This window comes from Chaetodon trifascialis, chromosome 7, assembly GCF_039877785.1.
Source record: "Chaetodon trifascialis isolate fChaTrf1 chromosome 7, fChaTrf1.hap1, whole genome shotgun sequence".
Lineage (NCBI taxonomy): Eukaryota > Metazoa > Chordata > Actinopteri > Chaetodontiformes > Chaetodontidae > Chaetodon > Chaetodon trifascialis.
The window spans coordinates 25017077-25034583 of record NC_092062.1 but is presented as its reverse complement, the minus strand read 5'-3'; the positions used below and the strand labels follow the sequence as shown (position 1 = coordinate 25034583).

General features: G+C 42.6%; 1 protein-coding gene across 1 annotated transcript; it reads right to left on the bottom strand.

Annotated features, from left to right (window-relative positions):
* Positions 1–1848: 1848 nt before the first annotated feature.
* On the bottom strand, positions 1849–6035 carry ethe1 (ETHE1 persulfide dioxygenase). Its single transcript, XM_070966518.1, has 7 exons — positions 5450–6035; positions 4483–4627; positions 3746–3894; positions 3012–3141; positions 2744–2833; positions 2306–2422; positions 1849–2201 (listed from the first exon to the last, which is right to left on the bottom strand). The coding sequence occupies exons 1-7, from the start codon at positions 5648–5650 to the stop codon at positions 2155–2157; spliced, it is 879 nt and encodes a 292-aa protein (XP_070822619.1). The 5' UTR covers positions 5651–6035; the 3' UTR covers positions 1849–2154.
* Between the last annotated feature and the right edge of the window lie 11472 nt (positions 6036–17507).

The following is a 17507-nucleotide window of genomic DNA, read 5'->3' as shown; positions in this document are numbered from 1 at the left end:
CCAGTGTGAGAGAGAATGGGCAGTGGGTTCACGGTGGCGTGGTGTAAGTGGGCCGAGGGGGAGAGTGAAAGAGGGCTGGCAGATGGGTGACACAGACTGGGTGAAAGGACAGCTGGCACCTTCGCTTCCCAGCAGAGAAACAGCATCAAGAGAATAGCACCATTTTACGTGGAAACGGCTCAAAAGCGACATATCTTCATCTTGATGGCGGCAGCGGTCGCACGCACCTCCTGCTCTGAATTAGAAACAATGCAGGTCTGTCGGCGGGGGGCACTAGGTGAGGCAGAGGCGGTCCCGTAATGCCGTTTGTCTGGAGGGCTGGCAGGGACAGCTGGTAGATGGTGTTGAAAGTATTGACTTGCATGTGACCAGCCTCCACCCACCAACAGATACCCTTTTCTCTACCCTACGCTTTCTTTATCACAAAGTCGCTGTGCATCTTTTGAGGAGTTTAGACCCCTGCAGGGCTTTCACTCCCAAAAACAAAGATATTCATAACCCAGACAGCAAGTGCAGCTGGAAGCTTGGATTGGATTTAACACAGCAGAGATATACTGTGTATCAGGACAATATTAGCCTTTCATTATGCACCGATCCAACCTTTTTCTCCTGACACCAATACCTCAGCTCAGGGCTTCTGCACATGCTAATCAAAGTTTTTCCAAAATTTGAAATCTATATACGCCACAATGTAAAACTCATGAGCTGACATGAGGTCAGGGATTGCTGCTCTAAACACTGAGTGGATGATAAGTCAGGAAACACAATGACACTGACAGTAACTGCGCTTCATGCTGATTGGTCACATCATGGCCGACACCTGATCCTCTTTATAAAGTCAGTGTCAGTGTGATTCGACGTATCAGATCATCACTGTTTAGCAATAAATAATCCAAGTCCATCACAATGATGGTGGATCCTCCATAAAAACTACAACAAAACCACCTGAAGTACATTGCTAGACAGTTGTCTGATAATGTTCCTCTAAAACAATCAATTCTCGAGTATTTCTGCTTTTTACTACGCATGGCAGGCCATGGAAACTTCAATCCATTTAAATGCATTTAATAGGTTGCTGTGGGGTATTTCAGTTCTCCTGTAATGATCTAAATTAAGCAACTGCTTTCATGCTGAGTAACACTTCCCAAAAGTCGAGTAAACTGAACTGCATATAATACAATTTAATCCTGGCGAGAGTGAAAGTCTGAGGAGGAACACTGCGGCTCAAAAAAGCTCAAAATCAATCCAACGCTATCACACAGTGTACTATCAATGTGCAGGTTTCTCTGGCAGAGGCACGAGGCTGAGTCAGAGGTCGACACTCCCAGACAAACCCGTCGGACTGGCCGATGAGCTGCTAAACGCAGGCTGAGAGCAGCACGTACAGAACATCTGGGCTTCGCTGTCTTGATACTTGGCACGGATGCTCTTCTTCATACCTCGCCGGGATGATGACACAAATTTCACTTGTCCATTATCCATCCGGAGGTAGAGATGAGAGCCGAGAGCACGAACACATGGCAATGACATGCTGACAATGGAAACTTGGCCCGAAAAGATTCCAAATGCAAATCGTGTAGTTTCATCTTCCTGCTATGCAAAAGGGCCGAGGCTGGCAGCAGCGAGTGGTGTGTGTCTGAGTGAGTGAGTGTGTGTGTGTGTGTGTGTGTGTGTGTGGCCTCGGCCAAAGCGGTCCGGAATCACTGGAAAGGCCATGTGGAAGGACTCAATTGTCCCAGTTAAGCATTCATGAATACTAAACCAAACCTTGAATGGAACATTCCTATCTGAGCTTTCCTTCTTGTACATTTTCTCCCCAATTCATAAAAAAGAGCTGAAAGAGAGAGTAAAGAATACTGACATTTAAGTTTAATCAAAATACATGTAGTGGTTATTTTCCAACAGATCTTTGGCGCTCACCTCTAATCATGGAATAGAACTGATTGCATTTCTGTTGTAAGCGTGATCACAGTGACGTCAGTACAAGACAAGAGCTATTCAAATATAAATCTTTACATTTACATACATACACATAATAAAGCACTTCATGGGAAGCTGTTTTTGGTTAATCCTGCAGATACAGACATGATAACTGTTATTCCCTTTGCTATAATGCAGCTGATTTTTATTAAAATCCTCCCTTTTGCAGGATATTCAGACTTGGTGTACGCCACAAACCAGGTTAGCAGGCACTGAAATATCTGCAACAGAAGAAGAAGTGTGTAAGTGTAAAAGGTAAGTAGACTTATGTTGACCAACAGAGCACAGCTGGAAGTTGGACTACAGACAAATTTGCTTTTGATACCAATTTTTTTAGGCTTGGGGAGATTCAGGTTGTTCATGATGTTCACAAACTCCTCCAGGTTCTTGGTCAAGCGTGGATTAAACTTGCGCTCCTCACCGACAGTAGACACCGTCTGACCTGATACACAAAGACACACGCAGCCCGACATGTTATCTGTGGTGACTGTGGTCTTAAAGTTTACCAGACGTTGAACCTCACAGATCAGTCAAAAGACATACAATATTCGGTACGTGCAGGGAAATTACATTTAAATATCAAATTAGCAAACAAAATAAAACTAGAGAAGGTATATTATCATGACAAGAGGCATGTCTGAAAACTTTGTACAAACATACTTGTAACAAAATGTGCATCGGATCAGGTGGCAACAGCTTAATAATATTATGCATATCAGTGAGATATGACATAAGCATTCAGATTTGTGGGTTTTCAGCCAACCTAAGTAGTCATGTGCTGGGTAGATGAGGCAATGGTCAGGCAGGGTAAAGATCTTCTGATGGACTGACTCGTAGAGCTTCTTCGCACAGCCTGGAGAGAAAACATTGCAAAGCTCAGACAATTCCACAGGAAAATAGATGCAATACTGCCCCCTTGTGGTCCTCTGGCAGAATTACAAAAATAAATGGTTTCTCTTTGGGGCAGTATTATTGAATAAACAAGCTGTTTGATATGAGATTATTAGGGCAGAGTTAAAGTGTGTGTCTACCCTGCTGGAAGTCCGTCCTCCCACAGCCTCTGATGAGCAGAGCGTCCCCAGTGAAAACCATTCTCTGATCCCCAGACACCAGCGACACACACCCATCAGTGTGTCCCGGTGTCTCTCTCACTGTCAGATACTAGAGCACAGAGGAGGCAAAGGTCAACTCAAGGTATGTAAAAAAAAAAATTAGATCATCATGCAATTTAAACTAAGAAGTTTCAGCTCTTTACAGAACAACAAATGATACAGACCAAGAGTATGCAAGGGTGTGTCTACATACAGTATGTCCAAAAAACCGCTGAAGTGTTTCATAATGTTTAAAAGAAGGTGTGTTTCTGCTTTTCTTTTGTGCATGCATCTCTACTGCAGACTGCTGGCCAGGCAGCACACAGAGTTGACCATAAACCACACATTCACCTGCATAATTACATCTGCAATCGCTGGCTGTTGGGCTAACGGTGGCTGTTCGGAAAATTTTAACATTTCATTCAACTCTGTTCTGAATGTGCCGCAAAAAATGCCCCTGAAACGTGAGTAATATCAGCATGTCCCACATGTTTTAACCTGAAAATGCTCCATTCTGAGTAAGGCCTAATTTGGAACGTCCAACCAGAGCATGCTGTTCACATGATCCGTGTCAAAATTCAGAACATTGTCATTGCAAATGTAGTCACTAATACATCTAAGATAGTCAGTATGTCTAAAATGAAGGCTGTATGGATTGATTGCATGCATCTTACATGCTTTCCGAAGGTGATCTTGTCTCCCTCTGACAGGAAGATATCTGCAGAGGCGCCGCTGAACTTGGAGATGGCACTCTTCAGCCCAACCGATCGTTTCTTCATCAGTCCAGTGCTTGTGATGTGGTCCGCATGGCAGTGAGTGTTAACTATGAGAAAAGAAAAACAGTATGGTTCACTGCAGGAATTCAATATTATCATGTATAAAAGCAGGCAGGATAGCTTTGGCATAATATGTCATCTGTTAAAATGATTAGCAGTGGAACTCAAGCCACTGTTTTCAACATCGGTTTCATTATTTTATATGTACTCTTGCATATAGTTTTCCAGATTTTGCTACGTACAGCAATATTCAGCCGTATTTCCCAGCCCCATGGGTCTTTTGACATGAGTAAACAACAATCTACAGTGTACAATGGTCTGTGAGCCTGGTCTATCTGAGCTCCTAGTCTTAGGAAAAGTGAGGTTTCAAACCAGGAAGCAGATTATAGATGTGACTTTATTCCAGGAATATAATTAACCTTTATTTAACAGAATAAGCAACAAAATCTGAGAATTTTCGCCAAAGCTAACTGATTCAATATGTGGGCCAAATTATCCTTGAGCGAATCGACTTATAAAAGTCCACAGGGTAAGGTGCAGTGGACATTGTACGCAAATAAACAAATGAGAGGTTGGGCGATGGCAAAGATGGGACACTGTTATTTAAAAGTTCCCAACCACAGGAAGTGAGATACCTGCCACTTTCAGATTGAGCTCCAGTTCACGTATGAGCTTCAGGTCCCTGTCAATGGTCTCCAGTACAGGATCGATGAGGATCGCGTCCCTGGTCTCTGTGTCTGCCAGCAGATAGGTGTAGGTGCTGCTCTCCGACTCAAAGAGCTGAACAGAAAAAAGGGACGGGAGTGACTCGGAAGTAAATAACAAAGGACGGCGACGGCTGGTAATGATGCAGACATCGTCCCCGTCCTCCACTGATGGTGTGTGTTTGTACATGTGTGTGAGATACAGAGAGAAAGATATTAAAAAAAAAAACAGGATGATATGGAGCAAAAACACGTGTCTTAAAAGTATTTGAGAAGTTTGCAGTCCTAAACACATATTTGTGTGTGTGTTTATAACCAAAGGCTACGTATTTGAGAGACATCCTGCTCACAACATGATCTCAAGCCAAGGTCATTTTACTGGCTTGTTGACATTTCACACGGTTCTCACAGACATGGGAATGGAAATTTAAATATCCAAAATGTTCCATAACGGGGACCATGAAAGCCTTGAGTTGAGCCTGGTTTGCCCAGCTGCTGTCAAAGCTCAAAAATGAGCTGCTAGTCCAAAAACAAGTCTCTCCTCTGCTGTATTCTGACACTATGAGGTACATACCGTTATTAACGTTACAGCACAGGCTACAGTACACACAGTGTACACGTGTGTGAGCAAGGTAAGGGGTCTGTCTGGCTGAAATTGCCCCTACCTCAATACAAAATCAGACAACTTAGTTTGACTCATTTAAAAGAAATGACGCCTTTGAATGAAACTTAACAGGGATCTTAACAAGCAAGCTAACGGCTAACTGCGCCTAGCTCACTTCCTGCTACCGTTAGCTAAAAGCAAAATATTTACAAACGCTCCTGCTTTTTCCTCACCTGTTAGACCTAAAAAAAACACCCTCAAGTGAAGCAAAACAGCATATTAATATGAACCCACCTGCCTGAAGAGCAGTCCAGCCATGCTGGTGCAGTACGACCGGCTGGTAGCTCGTAGCGGATCAGTGCCAAGACTTCCACCGGGACAGAAGCGCCTGCTCTCGGCCGCCGCGTACCGCGAGCCCTCGGTGATTGTTCTGATGCGAAGCGTGGCAGCCAGAGCCCGTTGAGCTGGTCTCAGTCCGCTTATGACAGAGCACATTGTTGTTCGCCGACAACTTCCCGACTGCACTGCCAGATATTTATTTTTTTTTAAGTACAAATGTCTCGTGAACGTGCGGCAGTTCGTTACTTTGGCGCCGGACCGGCTCCGAGGCTGATCAGTATCGTCGTTTTGCTCGAGGTTACGGAAGATAAGACGTCTCCCAGCTCAGAGTCGTTTGACGGCTAAACTCTCTCCTTGAATGAACCCTGAACCGACAGCGGTGTCACTGTTATTCACTGTAAAAGCTGTAAAAGGTGGCATAACCGCTTGTTTACAACCAAGCGGCAGAAAGTGGGTTAGTCCGCAGCAGACATGCAGGTCAGCCTCCTCCCCAGTCTCACACCCACCCGAGCCATCACGGTGCGTTGCAGCTCATGAGCATGACCACGTGACGCACACACCTACACAGGTGGGCTACGTGACCGTTGAGCATAGGCTGACATGAACCCTATCAGGCAGTCTTGATATTAATAACAGTAAATATAATAATGAACTTTGATTATAGAGCAGCTTTCATGCAGGAACTGCAGATCAAAGGGTGGAAAAGGTGAGAATTAAAATAAAGACAATGCATAAAACCCACAGATTAAATTGTTTGAGGAGAACACCAAGTCCAAGACTCAGAATTAATCCAGATTATTAGTAGTTGGTAGCTGCAAGGTATAAGAATAAACAGGCTGGTTTGGTTTTTGTTTGTTTTGACATTAACACATGGAAATAATCCCTTAATCCATCCAGTTCAAAGTCCAGACATTTGCTTTTCCCCTGCTTCCAGTTATGTGCCTCTCAAAGTCTCCTATTTGCTTTGAGTACGGATGTACTGCACAGTTTTTTTTTTCAGAATAACCAGGACTATTTGAAAATAAAGATTCATTTGAAGTGAATAGATGCAGTTGAGATTTATAATGAATTATATAAACATGCATATGTCCTTGCAATAATTGCTACAAAATGCATTTTTATTAGGATTGCGGAGGTGTCAAATATGGCAGCATCAATGAATAAGACGTGCATAAACTCTGCACTGCCTCATTTCCCTTAAAGGAAAATGGGAATCAACCAAAAAGGAAATGTTGCTTGTATTTGTGTAACAACACACCATGAAAATCAAGTGTGTAGTTAATTTCGTTCAAAAGGACCAGGACTGTTGATGTGTTGATTGACATCGAGATAGACCAGTTGGTCCATGTGCAAGCCTCACTTAAACAGTCTCGAGCTGATGGGGTTCAATTATGTTTCCAAGAATTATGACAAAATATGTACTGAGTGCGTCACTCTCTAGGCCTATTACCCTAAAATTCAAATTATTTTGTTCATTTTATAACAAACAACACAAACAAGCAAATACAGGTTTGCCTCTTTATTGTTTATTGTCAGGTTTTCGTGAGGTGTCAGTCATGGCGGTCGTGGTCACCTGCAATTCCTCTGGTTTGTCCTGTGGCAAAAACAGAAGTCAGCCAGCATTAATGTTAAAGATAGTTATATATTTCCATGAAGGAGGTAAATCAAATCTAAATGTATAAGATGGTTAAGAGGTTTTCTGCATAATGTATGTATTAACAGTTATGGCAGGCCCTCTGTATGTATAAGACATGTCCTCATCCAACATGCTTTCCTGAACCAGGTGTTCTTGCTGGCTCTATTATTTATTGATTTGTATACCTTTCATGTATTTTTAAAGAAAATGTTTTCACCCAAACTTGAACATAACGCTGGTGCTGGAGTACACACGATAAATACTCAAATTGCTCTCCCTCCAGAGTTCAAAGTTCAAAACATGGGCACTCGCTGGGCACCGCTTGTAAATCATTTCCCACTCTGATATCATTTCCATTTAAAGTTTGACAACAGCACATAAACAGTCCAGTCTGTTTGACTGAGCTGTAACTGAACTATAAAACCCAGAAACAAAGCTCGACTGGCTGTGACCATGTCACATTCACACAGGACAGACGGACATGGACATCACCGCATACGGTACCTCTATGTATCTGTCAACCCAGGGGATCATCTGTGTTACTCTGCTGTAGACGCCTGGCTTATTGCGCCGTCCGCAGCCCTCTCCCCAGCTCACCACCCCTGCCAGCCTCCAGTCCCCACCGGCCGTCTCACACACAAGGGGTCCACCACTGTCTCCCTTAAGAAAGTGTTGAACAATGTTTGCACACTCTTTGGGTAACTGAGGTGAAAGTGATGCAAGCTTGAGGGGGGTTATCTGTTGTAAGGTTAAAAATTATTCTGCATCAGGTGGGTTTATGTGCAGATGTTGTGTCACTGGCTGTATACCTGGCAGGAGTCCACTCCTCCGTCCATGCTGCCAGCACAAATCATTCGAGGAGTCAGGTACACGCCGTAGACGCTCAAGTGGGCGCAGATGGACTGAGCTATTACCTTGACCTGTGCCTGCCTTAGCTCGTCTGACACAAAGCCTGGCAGAGAAAAGGAACGGGGTGAAAAAATAACTGTGATGTAAGTGTATGGATCAAAGGGAGGTCAAGAAACTTCCTCTTAATTTGTCGAAAATCACCCTGACAGGCTGCAGCTGACGAGCCTAACAGAGATTCACAAGCTAAGCAGCTGCTTCAGGCCTTTTAGCTGCCAGTGGGCCCCAAAGGAGCAAATTACAAAAATGAAGTCTGATTTTCACTGTGTGTCATCATTTGAATTCTGTTTCTTCAAGTATTTTTGTATCAGAACTTCTCTCATGCAAGAAAGAAGCTGTGAAATCTGTCTTTTCAAATTCAAAAAGTGCACCTTTTGGTTTGGGCTCCCTTTGCTGAATAAAACTTCAGTTGTCTGTTAATGTTTCTAATTTCATGGGTAAAAGCAATGTCAACCACTTGAAGGTTCAAAGGTTGAAAGTTGGAGTAAATTATTACATCAAAAAGGACCAAGAAGATGGAAGAGGTGGGACCAGAGGTGGTGGTGTCAGGCATAAAGAGTACAATCAGAGGGTTTGACACACCTCCTTCCTGAATGTATCCCCAGCCTGTGATCCAGCAGGAAGCTCCAGGAGGGAAGGATTCAGTCGGACTGGGTAAACAGACCGGTCGCACCCCACCTTCAAACAGCACACAGTAATCAGGCTGTAATATAATCTGACATATGAAACAATAAAGATATAAAGGTTATCACGGTATTATGAAACAACACATTGTCACTGTTTTTTTTCCCCAGCTAAGTTCCTCTATATACTTATGAAATGCTGTTGCCATCTCGGCAGTGCCGGACTCCACAAAACCCCCAGCTAATCCAAAAATGTGCGAAGAGGCGGAGCTGAGCCGGCTGAATCAGGTGTGGCTGCTGAAACTTTGAAGCTAGCGATCGCTCAAAGCAGCCATGAGCGAGTTATGTAAAAATTCAGTTGTCATGAGCAGAGAAATTAGCTCTAGGGACCAAAACTGTTTTTGTACCAGGCTGTAATTTTAACATGGGGGTCTATGGGGACTGACTGGCTTTTGCAGCCTGCCTCGAGTGGCCATTTGAGGAAGTGCACTTTGTGGCACTTCAACATTGGCTTCATTTTTCAGCCCTGGAGGTTGCTGCTTGGTTATGAAAATATTTTGTATTTCAAAGTAATCCATGAACTTCTGTAATACACTGAACTGAAGGACATGAGACAACTGCCACCAAAACCTCCTTCTCCTCCAGCTCACATTGGGATCAGGAAGTTCACATTTTCATGCTCTACCCAATGCATGGCAGAAAAAAAAGCAAACACCAACAGACGGCGAAAACAAAGATGAAACTGAATGCTTGCTCGTCATTTGCTGCAGGTTTCTGACTAGCAGCAACGCTAAGCCACAGCCGGGCCATGAGCAGGTCATTATTTCCAAAATAGGCTTATCAGTGTTTTTATTTAACATTACTTAAGAAAAATGTAAGAAAAACATTAACAGACTGATAAGTTAATGGCAACAGTAGTTAATAGTAGGTTAGCATTGCACAATTACCTCGATTAGAACTTTAAAAGTACACTGAATAGTGGATTTTTGCAGCAATAACACTAAATATTTTAGTTGAAACATCTCCTATCAGCATGGCCTCTTTTGCAATCCGTTTCTCTACATGCAAAGTACAATTAGCTCTCAGTTTTTACGTAGTGTAACACGCTACATTATGTGTTTTTTCCCAGAAGGAGCCACCTCCTCTTACCTCTCATGTCCATGTCCGTGACGGTGCGCAGCAGGCCCACGTCATAGTCGTTGTTGTATCTGTTGAAGCGAGGGTGGTAGAGGACCTGCAGGGCCCTGTAACGTTTCCCCACAGAGCTGTCTGCGATGCTGACTGTGTCCACCACCACCACCCAGTCTGCCGCCTCGAGCATGTTGTTCCTGCAGAGACAGCAGCGAGACACAGACTGATCAACGCCTGCCTGATGCTGTTTTACTCTGGTCTTGATTTGTATGCTACAGATTGTCAGATGAGAATTGAAGTAATCTATAAGCAGTGTTGTGAGTTCTTAATGGGGACAAAATGACACTGATAATCCGTAAATGTGTTATTTTAAAACATTGCTATAGCATATTATTACAATAATATGAAGTAATTACTTTATATAACCTTACATAACTGTCAGTTCTGGTCAATTACTTATTTTTGCTTCAGCGCTACAAACAATTTAATGAGCTGCTTACAGTTTGGAGTAGTGCTCAAAATGGCTGCGCATTGATTGCTCAAAATCCCAAATTAAATTTTCAAGAGGCCCCGCAGACAGATCTACATCTGTGATGCTCAAGAAGCTCTGCTCTTCTGGATGCAAAGTGTGGAAAATGCACTGATGGGGATGTTAAATTGCCTTCAATTTCTCTTGAGCCAGCTCTTGACTTGAACCTGATTTGATCGAAACGTAGAATTAACTTGGACTTGACTAATATGGTCTTGATTACAGCCCTCCCTGTGGAGGACTGTGGATATGCAGACATGGTGTAGCACTACCTGGCTGCTTCTGACTGAGATTTTCTCCCTTCACTGATGAAATAAGAAAGATTTCTCATTTCACTCCCCATGTCCACCTCTTACTCTACAAAGCAGTGAGCTGCAGTGATGACCCAGCGAGGGGAGATGATGGCACCTCCACAGACGTGTTTCCCTCTCCAGTGCATGCTGACCTGCCAACCCCACTTGTCCTGGGCCGCCAGAGCCCCCCCAACAATACGCCGGCCATCACTGACCAGAACTGGACAGTCTGGGTGCGAGAAGATGAATAAGAGGAGATGTGTGCTAAATGCAAGGAGCCAAAGAAAGGAGATAGAAGACATGTGCAATAGCTTCTAAGAATAACCTTCATAGCAATCCATAAGGTTATATTAGCAGAGTATATTATCAGTTTAATATAGTGAATGACTACCTTACAGTTATAACTGCCAGACCGTTGATGGATATGTAATAATTATAGGTATTATTAGAATAACTTTAATATCACAATCCGATAAACCCTTAATCAGTGCACTTCTCGTGTCTTTTTTGACCTGCTGTGATGTTCCCGGTCTGGTTCACTGGATTCTTGGGCAGAAAAGGCAGCTGAGTTGGGCCACTGCAGTTCCCCTTCACACCACAGAGAGGAGGTGATTCACCTAACTGTGAGGGGAAGGCCAGGAACTTGACTAATTTCAAGAGAGGAGAGACGCAGTGAGATGACACGCTATGTTCAAGAAATGAATAATTCACAGGATCCTCACAGCTGAAGATGGTGAAAACTCCCATTATTTCTGTCCACATTTACATTTGTTGACGCGGACGTGGTACCGCTGCTCAAATCTGAACCGCAGCAAATTATTTTTACCCTCCAACATGTTCCACAGATTGTAAAATACCTTCTAATTGCCTTTTTGACTCGGTATTCAAAATCCAGGAGGAAGATTCAGAGAGGACATATCAACTGGCATATTAAACCTGTAAAACCCATTAAGGTAGATTTTCTCCTTATTTCGCTGGAATTTTATTCTCATTACATTACTAATCACAAACCCCCACAAGACTAGATCTGGCCAGTTTCCCATCGTTTATGGCATTAATGTTCAGATTATTATACTCATGTGGGGTATTCTAATTAGTTAAATACAACATTGTGACATCTTTGCAGTACTGCGCATATATATTCTTTCACATGAGGTCTATAAACATGCCTTTGAAGTTTGAAGTTTTGATGCAGCGTAACAAAAAGACACGCACACCGTCTGTCCTTTTGCAATAGGACCATGAAAAGGTCTACAATTACTGTTTTTACCTGGTTTGATTTAGTGTATTACTAGAATTTACAGCACGTCCTTAATCGGGTCAGTACATCTGAAGATGTACACGTAAAACAGGTTACCTAAGAGAGCAGAGGTGATGACCAGTTTGATGATGATAGTGAGGCTCACGATCCGCAGCAGATCACGAGATGAACAGGCTTGAGGCTCTGAATCTACAAAGAAGCAAATTAATTCATCTTTAAGCAGTATAGAAGGCCTCGAGCTTCAACACAAGCTAACTTCATCGTCTTTTTTAATTCTTAACTCGGTAGCTTCAAACTAGTGATTCACTAAATCAGTTTATACAGTTAAAACTCTCGTAGCTGGTAAAGATTTTACCATGGTAATTCGTAATGTATTGGATAGTCTCCTGCCAATTAACTTTACTGTATATAACTGGTCACTGTAGCATCACAAGCTGTACGTTTCAGAGTTAACCTTGCAGCATTAATGCACTTCAGAATGAGAATATCCAGTGTCTGTTGTGTTAAACCTGCAGTGACTTTTGGCCAAGTGGGAGCAGCAGAAGCAAACAGTTGTGTATTTGTACATCCAGTCATTATTGAGCAACATCGTTCATTCGGAGTGGTGTTTTGGCCACTTGGCGAATGCAAATCCCTCTCATTTCAGCTGCTAATTACTCCACAGGGTTCGCCACCTTATCTGTTACCTTATCAGTCTCGTGGTTGGGGCTGAGCAGGGAGTTTACAGTCGGTTTTTAGAGTTTTTTTTTTTTTGCTGAAAGCAGCTGCCGTGTGTGGCTGGAAACGACACCATCAGAGCGATTTTAACGAACCAAAACATTACAATGAGCTGAAACTTGCAATAAAGCTCCATAAAGTCGAAGGGAGCTGCAGATTCAGGCAATCATTCTTTGTATGCTTACTTTCACACTGTCTTAGAAAACATTAGAGACACTTAGAGACTCAACTATAAAGCAGCATCAACTTTATGAATACACAGCACAAAATGCACTCACAACACACAGCACAGAGGACGAGAGGGCATGACAGAAAAGGTACGTTGGAGGACATTTCTTAAAAAAAGAGGATTAGCTGCTCAGTCTCGCGTGAAGGGGGAAGCTGCCCTGGGGTCTTTGAGCCGACTCTGTTGAAAGCTCACGCAGGACAGAACACATTCATGATATGAGGTAAAGCATGAGCTGCATGCAATGCCTAGTAGGTAAAAAAAAAAAAAAAGTTGAAATCAATTTTATGCTTGACTGACATCATCTCAGGTGGTGTAACATGGAACTTCTCTAGCTTTTGATAAAAGCCTCACGGCAGCATTCTGCAGCAGCAGCAGGGGGACTGATGGTGGTGTTGTGTTAAATGCTAAGGTGAGTTTTTCATGAACTGTGCTGGTAATTTATGCCTCTTGCGTAAAAGGCCTTTCCCTTGAATAGCGTCTATCAGTTTGATCCTATGTGCTCTGAAAAACTGCATGCCGCGAATATGCGCCAGGCTAAAAAAGACCGACAAATGCTATTCATTAAATGAAAATGGAAGATAAGCTGCTAAGCTGGGTTTATCCTCCACGACGTGCCTGAAGCTGAGACACAGTGGGCTGACTAAAACAAACGAGAGACAATGAAATGAAAGGATTTGATTATTTATAATTCTTTCCAAACCACGAAGAGATAAACAGATTGAATTTAGAGTTTGTTAACATGAAGGAAAAAAAGAGCTGCTTTATGTTGTGTTCAATGTTGTGCAATCTACTCACAACCTGACCAACATCTAATCCGTCTACATCATCAGTTATCATGAGATCAACTCTGTCTCCCAGAAATGACACTTATATACACATAATTTGCATTCATAATTACGTTGTGTCGGTAAATGTAATTGCAGCCTGGATTACGTTCAGAGTCAATGTTTGTTTGAGGGAATGAAACGCGACATTTCATGTAACACGCTGGAGTTGCAGGACGGCGGTCGGGGTTGGATGGAAGGCGTACAAAGTGCAGGGCTGCGACACCAGAATCCAGCGTTCATGTCCAGACTGGAGAGACAGGGATCATAGATAAAACTGTCCACATGGCTGACATGGTGTTGGTAAACTGCACAATTAAAATGATAAAAGATACACATGAGAGGGATAATTAATATCAAAGGTCTGAGAATAGACCTGCGGGGATGATAATGAAACACTTTCACTGGTCGATAGTCAGTATTTTCTATTTGCTTGACTTGATGCAATCCAATCTCGGGCGGTATGAGAATGCGTTTGCAATGAGCTATGTAAGATATCATGGGTAATAGTGTCAGAGGCCACGTTGTGGTGAAATGGCAATAAAATTGATTTCTCAGCAGCACCGTCCCACATTATGGTGTTATTGCTGCCCTGAAAAACTCTTGAGAAATGTAGCAGCATCTATCTCGGCCGAGAGCTGATAAGAAACCTCTCTGCGCGAGGCTTTGGATAGAAGGGATGCCGGTGTCAGGAACACCTGGATGGCTCTGTCATTCTGTGGAAGCAAATGGATTAAGGTTGCTTCCTAAGGAGAGGCTGAAAAATAGCGAGCATTAAGAAATCACACCCATTTCCAGAAGTTATAGAACAGCACAGAGTGGAAACAATCCTATGGGGGTGGCAGCAATGATCTATCTTTTAGGAAAACACTGTCAAGAGACCTAGCGTGTAACATGATGCTTATATATGGGACACTATATCAATAGGATCGTGAAAGGAGATGAAGCAGAAGCACCTTCAAAGGACTGGCAAGGCAGATAATCACTGTGTTATATGTGACTGTAAAGGATAAAAAGCTCTATCACTTGAAAGGACAGCTGGAGGAGCTGAATGTGCAGACCTGTGTGCGGATGAAGAAACTGGGAATGTGCTTATCCCTCAGAAACATCATCGCCTCACATCTTTTGCGTTCAGATTTTTTACTATATGGGCTGTTGGCTATGTATTTTTGTTTCAAGATACACACTGAATAATCTATCCTCAGGGATTAATTATCTGTACTGACAGCTCAGATTTTCAGTGGTGCAATGCTGATGTACGTAGATCATTAATGTGGACACTCTCACTCAGCTGCATGGCTAAAGAATTTAGCTGCTAACTGAGTATCAGAGATGCAGCAGGGGATTATTATTTTGATTTAAGGGCAACAATCATAAGACAAAGAGTCTACAGACAATTTAGTGTGTTGCCATGCAAAGATTTGCTAATTAGTACTAAAGACAAACAACAGCTGAGGATGATGGGAATGTCGTTAGCTGTGCAAAATGTTGATCTGATGATGGCGATAGATGAAGATCATCATTTATTAAAATTCACGAATGGCAAAACTCATGGCAGTCCATCAAACACATATTGAGACATTTCAGCCAAAGTCCCAACTGTAAACCTGATTGTGGCGTGAAAGGAAAAGTCAGAGGACCACCAAAGTCAGCAGGCTTTATCTTCTGTGCACCAGGAAGGTCTGTGCAACATTTACGCCCAATCCATGACGTGTTTGTTGAGAAATTTCAGGCTGAACCAAAGTGATGCACGGACAGATCGACGCTGCTTTCCCTCAAGCTTTGCCGCTGGCATGACCTTAAGTTTAAAGCATCTTCACGTCAAGTGTAAAAACTAATTCACTAATGATACCAGAAACTTCACACAGCATTTCATTAAAGCACACAGTCAATAAGTCATTTCAGAAAAGGAATTACAGCCTTAATTGTCAGACTGCACTCGATGGGTCCCAATCAGACCTGACAGATTCGGACTCTAATTTCATTTAATTTCCTCTGTCTCAATCCGGGAGAGAGGTTCAGTTAATTAACAGCCTTCTGAATGTGAACCCATAAAACAATGCGTTTTGTTAATGCAGGATATTTCATTCTGTCATATTAAATATGTATGTCATGGTTTCGACAATCCCTGTTAGTTAGAAATCATCACTCCGAATAGTTCAAAATTTTGGGATATACACTATACTTATCCCAACACTTTGTTAGTTAGAGCTTATCAATACCACTTATGAGTCTCCAGAACTGGAGCCAGCAGCTGATTAGCTTATCTTAGCATGAAGTCTGATTCTAAAGTCTAGCCTAACTTTGGTTTGGTCAAGATTACATAAATGAGATATGACATTATATTTAGTGATCTTTAGAGGTGCTGGTAGGCAGATGCTGTTACCTTAAAATGGACCACGGCCAGCTGTTTCAATCGTTTCGTCTGTATGCTAAGCTAAGATAAGCTAAACTAAGCTAATTGGCTGCTTTACTTCACAGTGAACAGATATGAGAGTGATTACAAAGCTCTCATCCATCTTTCAGCAGCAGCATGGACAAAGATGTGTCCATGTCATGGCCTCATCAAACCTCCACAATGAAATAATGAAGTATTGCCATACCTGGCACTTCTTCAGGGGGGTCTTTGGGTAACATGAGAGCCACTGATCCTTCCTCCAGTGGGCCTCCATCAGATGGCTTCCTCTGCTGAACTTCCTGGAGACTACAACTACAAGGAAGTGGTGAAGTCAGGTTTTTTTGATCTTTGGCCTCTGAGGACCCAGAAGGAGAAGATGAAAGTTCAGGCTCTGATGTTACTTCAGAAAAAGCTGGAGGCTCTGGGTGCGAGTTTCCATTGGCTGCAGGTTTATAGTGAGGCACGAGTGTGAGGATCGTAGGAGGGACCAGAGAGGATATGCTCAATACTTCATGACTGGTCGGACTTTGAAAAGATGTTGACGACCAGTGCTCAGGGGACGGAAAGGCTGACACAACAGCTGGCTGCTGTGCATCAGAGGTGCTCCCTGTCTGGGCCTGGAAATCCATACTTGTAAAGTCGCTGGTAGCTGTCATGAAGTGCAGCGTATGTTTGCAGGTATGGTTCATGTTGTTTGGGGTGATAGTGTGTATCTTGTGGGTTCTGATTAAGAGCATATGTGTGCTGGTCTGGGTAAGACCTGCTGGATTTGAGCCATGGCCGAGCTGAGGAAACCCCGAATCCTCAGCTGAGTCCTGCAAAAGAAACAAAAGCAGCAATGTGAGCTGGGAATAATGCTTCAAAGAGGACGCTAAGATACTGTGCCACATGATCATGACATACATCTTTCTTTTTAATGTACTGCAGTACATTACAGTCCTGATCACTCTTTATCTCTATTAGCTCAGTATTTGTTGTTCTTAGATGCATGTCTGTTCCTGACAGCAATGAGTCAGATTCACGTATGTGTGCACATCATAGCAAATAAAGCCAATTCTGATTTGAACAAAATAAGAAACATAAGTGAATTATATATAATCTGATGTGGCCACTTTAATCAATGATTTTATTTTTTTTATTGCTTATTTGTAAGCAAATGTCAGATTGGTTCTTTCTAATGACGTATTGTTAAATTAGGGGATGGAAGTAAACAGATTTTCCCAAAAGAAGTTAAAAAGGATGACTTGGATAACATCCAAATACATGCATGCTCTGAGGCAAACAGTAATAAATCCAAACAAATCTAATTGAGAAAATGCAAAACAAGGCCACAAAGAGTATTGTCATGAGAATTATGAGCTATATCCAGAATTATCCTAGAAACAGATCATAATTTCACAGAGATTTTATTAACTGAAACTAGAACTTCCAGAATTATAAAGCTGTTTGATCAACAGACGAGTACA